Source organism: Oncorhynchus mykiss, chromosome 10, assembly GCF_057628025.1.
Source record: "Oncorhynchus mykiss isolate SJ-2025 chromosome 10, ASM5762802v1, whole genome shotgun sequence".
Classification (NCBI taxonomy): domain Eukaryota; kingdom Metazoa; phylum Chordata; class Actinopteri; order Salmoniformes; family Salmonidae; genus Oncorhynchus; species Oncorhynchus mykiss.
In genome coordinates this window covers 37,091,531-37,096,448 of record NC_143031.1, presented here as the reverse complement: position 1 = coordinate 37,096,448, position 4,918 = coordinate 37,091,531, and the positions used below count along the sequence as shown (strand labels likewise).

General features: G+C 41.1%; 1 protein-coding gene across 2 annotated transcripts; it reads left to right on the top strand.

Annotated features, from left to right (window-relative positions):
- Window positions 1-507: 507 nt before the first annotated feature.
- LOC110533793 (dicarboxylate carrier UCP2) lies at window positions 508-3,907 on the top strand. Of its 2 annotated transcripts, none has more exons than XM_021618315.3 (8): window positions 508-700; window positions 1,093-1,199; window positions 1,522-1,728; window positions 1,893-2,100; window positions 2,202-2,399; window positions 2,503-2,604; window positions 2,699-2,879; window positions 3,064-3,907. In XM_021618315.3, exons 3-8 carry the CDS (start codon window positions 1,603-1,605, stop codon window positions 3,176-3,178), a joined length of 930 nt encoding a protein of 309 aa, XP_021473990.1. In that variant the 5' UTR covers window positions 508-700; window positions 1,093-1,199; window positions 1,522-1,602; the 3' UTR covers window positions 3,179-3,907. The 2 variants fall into 2 exon arrangements, with proteins under 2 accessions (XP_021473990.1, XP_021473987.1); XM_021618312.3 differs by having other exon boundaries at window positions 539-700; window positions 1,064-1,199.
- The last annotated feature ends 1,011 nt before the right edge of the window (window positions 3,908-4,918 follow it).

Genomic DNA, 4,918 nt, shown 5'->3' with positions numbered 1-4,918 from the left:
TTAGGAACAAAAATGTTTTTCTAAATAAATAAAAATTCTATAGTCTATTTGACATTAAATGTAGGCCTATTTCAATAGCTCAGTACACAGCTGTTAGATCTGTGTTTGAAAAATGAAAATGAGGCCTATAATGGTTTGAATCATTTTCATACCATATTGTTTCTTGTATACTAAATGTAGATATTGTAGGCCTATTATTTTTGGATGTGTTATTTACAAAGGCATACATTAGTGAGACAGCATACATTTTAAGAAATTCACCAAATAGGTTAAATAATTTGGATAAAAACATGGTCTCATACAGGCTTGAATTCAGCCTAATAACCTGTGAAGAGCATGTTTGAAATGGCCCATTGCATAATGTACAACTTCACAAGTTTAGAAATAACTTCTGTTCAGATTTGGTTGAAGATGCAGATACAGTAAACAACAGCCCAAGACGCACGACCTGAACTTGTTGTCCTACCATAAACACTTGACTTGAGATAAACATAGCATGTGTGACTCACTACGCAATTTGACGGTATGCCTGAGCTGCAGTGCGTAAGACGAGCCTATAAATTGAGGAGTGCTTTTGTAAAAGTGCAGTACCCTGAAACAGCAAGGCGCAAAACACAACAGGATTAAACAAATTGAGGATTAATTTTTATTTTTGCGGTCATATATTGGATTACATTTTTTTTAAACAAAATTCCAAGAGGTAAATATACAGATTAATTGCTTGATATATGACAGAATAAGAGCATTGAATAATTTAACCTACACTTTACTCTATAGCCTGCACTTATAGATGTATTTTGTGACAATTTGTTTTACAAGTAACTAGGTTATTTTGTTGATTTAAAATAGTTTTAAATTTAAATAGAAGTAGCAACAGTAGGTCTACTTGATGGTAAAATAAGGAGAAATGGTACCTATGCTAGGACTAGCAGCAACTGTAATGAGTGGTAGCATTTTAAGTTGTAATAGAAAAGTTATCATATTTCATGGCAGATAAAGTCATACTTTACCATCATTATAGTCATAATCATAATAATCAATGAAAGTTTGTTGACGTTCACAGATAGTGGCATGCTGCTTTGCTGTCTCCAGGCAGATTTTATGGACCAAGGCATTTCATCAGGAAAACACCTCCAAGCAAGACATTTACCAGTGAAAGAGACTTGAAGATTCTCCTCATCAATATCGCTCACTGACAGGTACTACATCCCACTGAGAGCTGCACTGTATGGGAAAACCTTAGCAAATAAATCAAAGCATGTCCCGCTTAGCAGGGGAAGACAGTGATTGACCACACCATTCTCTGTATAGCTACAATGCAAGTACACTATGTCAGTTTGGATGAACATACTATGCTAGCAGCAGTAATCTTAACCAGACAAGTCTATGTGCAAATTCATATATGATGGAATGGAATGGTGAAATGCAAGTGGTCACCTGTCCTTCATGAAAATACCTCTGTGTGATGTGATATAGTATCCAATCATTATCTCTGTGTCCTGTCCCCTCTGTTAACCACAGAGTTGATCAGCAGGCTGATCCTTGTTGTTCTACTGTTGAACTGATTGTCTTGAACTCAAGCAACACATCTCCGGCACAGCTATGGTTGGAATAAAACCCACAGACCTGGCGCCAACTACGGCTGTCAAGTTTGTTGGTGCAGGCACAGCAGCCTGCATCGCTGACCTTGTGACCTTCCCCTTGGATACTGCCAAAGTCAGACTACAGGTGAGGGGCGTGGATGGATGAGAGGCAGGCTAGGTGGCCTTGATTAAAACGGAACATTAAATCTGTACAAATCAGTTAAAATGTAGATTGAATGTGAGGAAGCGCAAGCCGTGGTGAACATCCCCCAGGCAGGTGTCAGCAATCCTATCTACTTTGTATTCCAGATTCAAGGGGAGGCTCAGTTGGGGCATGGGGCCCAGGCTGTGAGGTATCGGGGCGTGTTTGGTACCATCACCACCATGGTGCGTACAGAGGGGGCCAGGAGCCTCTACAGCGGGCTGGTGGCAGGGCTCCAGAGGCAGATGAGCTTCGCCTCCGTCCGTATCGGCCTCTATGATTCCATGAAGCAGTTCTACACTCATGGCTCTGACAGTAGGTTTTACAACCCCTATATAACCTAACGTGTGCTGACCTCAATCTTATACACTTAATTTATTGGGGACCCATAACTAACTGTGCACACCTCTCTTCAGGTGCTAGCATTGTTACTCGGCTCATGGCAGGCTGCACCACCGGAGCAATGGCTGTGATGTTTGCTCAGCCCACAGACGTGGTCAAGGTGCGTTTCCAGGCTCAAGTACGTCTGGCTGACGGGGTGAAGAGATACAACGGTACTATGGACGCTTATCGGACCATCGCCCGAGATGAAGGGGTGCGGGGCCTTTGGAAAGGTTGGTAGCAATCTCACAGTCAGGAAGGAAAAATGCCTGTCCTGAAAATATTAGAGCAACTGAGAACAAAAAACATACTTAAATCTATGTTCCTCTGTTTCAGGCTGCATGCCGAATATAACGCGCAATGCCATTGTGAATTGTTGCGAGCTGGTCACCTACGACATCATCAAGGAACTCATATTGAAGTACGACCTAATGACGGGTAAGGTTACTCTCTAGTTTTGACCAAGAACTGTGTTGCATAACATGTAGCTATGTAATGTCAATGTCATGTATGTTTGATATTTCTCCCCCAGATAACCTTCCATGCCACTTCACGGCTGCGCTCGGTGCAGGGTTATGTACCACCATTGTCGCATCACCAGTAGATGTGGTTAAGACCAGATTCATGAATTCAACGTCAGGCCAGTACAGCAGCGCAATTAACTGTGCCTACACTATGCTGACTAAGGAGGGGCCAACAGCCTTCTACAAGGGGTAAGAGTTTGATCATGAAGGCTTGCTAGAATTTTTTTTGAATGACATTATCCTAGATTAGAATGGAAAACTGCTGCACCCGCTATAACATCTGCTAAACTGTCTACGTGACTAATAAACTTTGATTTGAAAACGCCTGTCTGCTACGCAGCTATAATAGCATCTCCTTTCCACTCTCTCACAGGTTTGTGCCCTCCTTCCTGCGACTGGGGTCCTGGAACATTGTGATGTTTGTGTCTTATGAGCAGATCAAGAGGACTATGATGAGAACAAAGACTTCCTGGGAGTCACCATTCTGATTTTTTGTTATTTTTCTAATGTTTCTCTGGACTGAGCCTTGCAGGCAATGAAGGCTTCACCACAGCACTGTGGAAATCACGCCTGTTCTCCCCCATTGTTCCATGAAATGGATTTCTGGAGTGGACTTCTAACAGTGGTGACATATGTTCATTTTTAAAGCCAGAGAGTCAGATATGTAGGATTCACAGGAAGTATGTGGCACCTTAATTGGGGAGGACAGGCTCCTGGTAATGGCTGGAGAGGAATGGTATCAAATACATCCAACATGGTTTCCATGTGTTTGATGCCCTTCCATTTGCTCCATTCCTGACATTATTATGCTCCGTCCTCCCATCAGCAGCCTCCTGTGGTAGGATTATCCACCACTATGCATGTTAAGGTGTAAGGCCCAAACGGGGCCCATGTAAAATGGACTGGTAGCAATTGGCCTGTGAAACAATGGCCACTTTTAGATAGTAGAGCTGAGCCATAGACCGTTCCTCTTATTCTCCCTCATTCTTTTTCTTTGACTGTGTAAAGAAATGTTTACAGTTTTGCGCTTATAATGAAGTTGTTTATATTTCTATGTATTATTTGTTTACATGTGGCGTTTTCTCATTAAGATGTGAAAGCTTGGTTTATCGCTGGTCGATATCTCATTATCAGGTCATGAATTATGTATATTCCAATGCAAATGCAATACATTTGGTTGACCTAAAACATAAATAAAGCTGCACTTTTCCCCCCAATTGGGTTGCCTTTTTGGACTTAAAATTACATTATAAATGGTAGAGAAGTATAGAACTAACCTCACTTACAGCTCTTTATCTAATGGGATCAATCTTCTCTCTGTAAAATTCAATTTTGACCCCTGAAAAAAAAAATGGGCGTGTAAGTGGTACAGAGACTTCACTCGATACACACCTGCTTTCTTTTACAAAATGGAGCATCTTTATACTTTCTTTATCCTTACTTTAGAGTGGCATACACATACAATAGTGTGCTAAGTGAGATTTAAAACTGCAGGCCCAAACCATTGACTTTAGTGAACCAAATACCTTCTTCCATAATATTTGAGAGACACGTAACAACAGAGTTAAGCCAGAAACAGAGGGAAATGCTTAAAGTTATATTAGCACCAACTGATTCTACATGCATCATGCACTCAATTGTTTTTAATATAATTTCATGTTTTAAAGTAATACACTTACTGATCCTCTCAAGGAGCTTGGTCATTACAGCCATGCGTTGTTATGTGTCCTTGTTATCAACAGGGCAGCTTGTGTCAGTTGAGGAAGCTGATTGTTTCCCAGTGACGGCCCTTCTCAGCCTGTGATTGCTGATAAAGCCAGAGGCTCAATGATGAACCATGTGTGGAGGTGGTGGTAGTCAGGGCTCCAATCCTGTGACTAGACTTAAGGCTAAGTCCAAAGTTAGTAAATCCATATATATTATCTTCAGCTTGATCAGATTTATAAATGTAACACACCCATCTTGTCCAACTTGAGACCAAGTCAAGACCAACACTGGGAGGGGGACATGGGGTCTGAGACAGAGTCAAGACTGAGGCTAGAAAAATGTCCAAGAGTCCAATACAAGACCATGACTGTAATGTTGTCAAATCACCACCACAAGAGTTCAACATTTCCAGTATTTCTGTGTTCATATTTCAGAACAACATATGGATTCTTTATACATTCAGAATAGTGAATCAATGCTGCTGAGGAACAATAGAGCCACTCTACAAATTATTACTAACC

Excerpts from the sequence above, each read along its gene's own strand:
- LOC110533793 (XM_021618315.3), top strand. The coding sequence starts at position 1,603 with ATGGTTGGAATAAAACCCACAGACCTGGCGCCAACTACGGCTGTCAAG. Across the intron at positions 2,101-2,201 it reads CTACACTCATGGCTCTGACA|GTGCTAGCATTGTTACTCGG; the intron begins GTAGGTTTTACA and ends ACCTCTCTTCAG. Across the intron at positions 2,880-3,063 it reads CCAACAGCCTTCTACAAGGG|GTTTGTGCCCTCCTTCCTGC; the intron begins GTAAGAGTTTGA and ends ACTCTCTCACAG.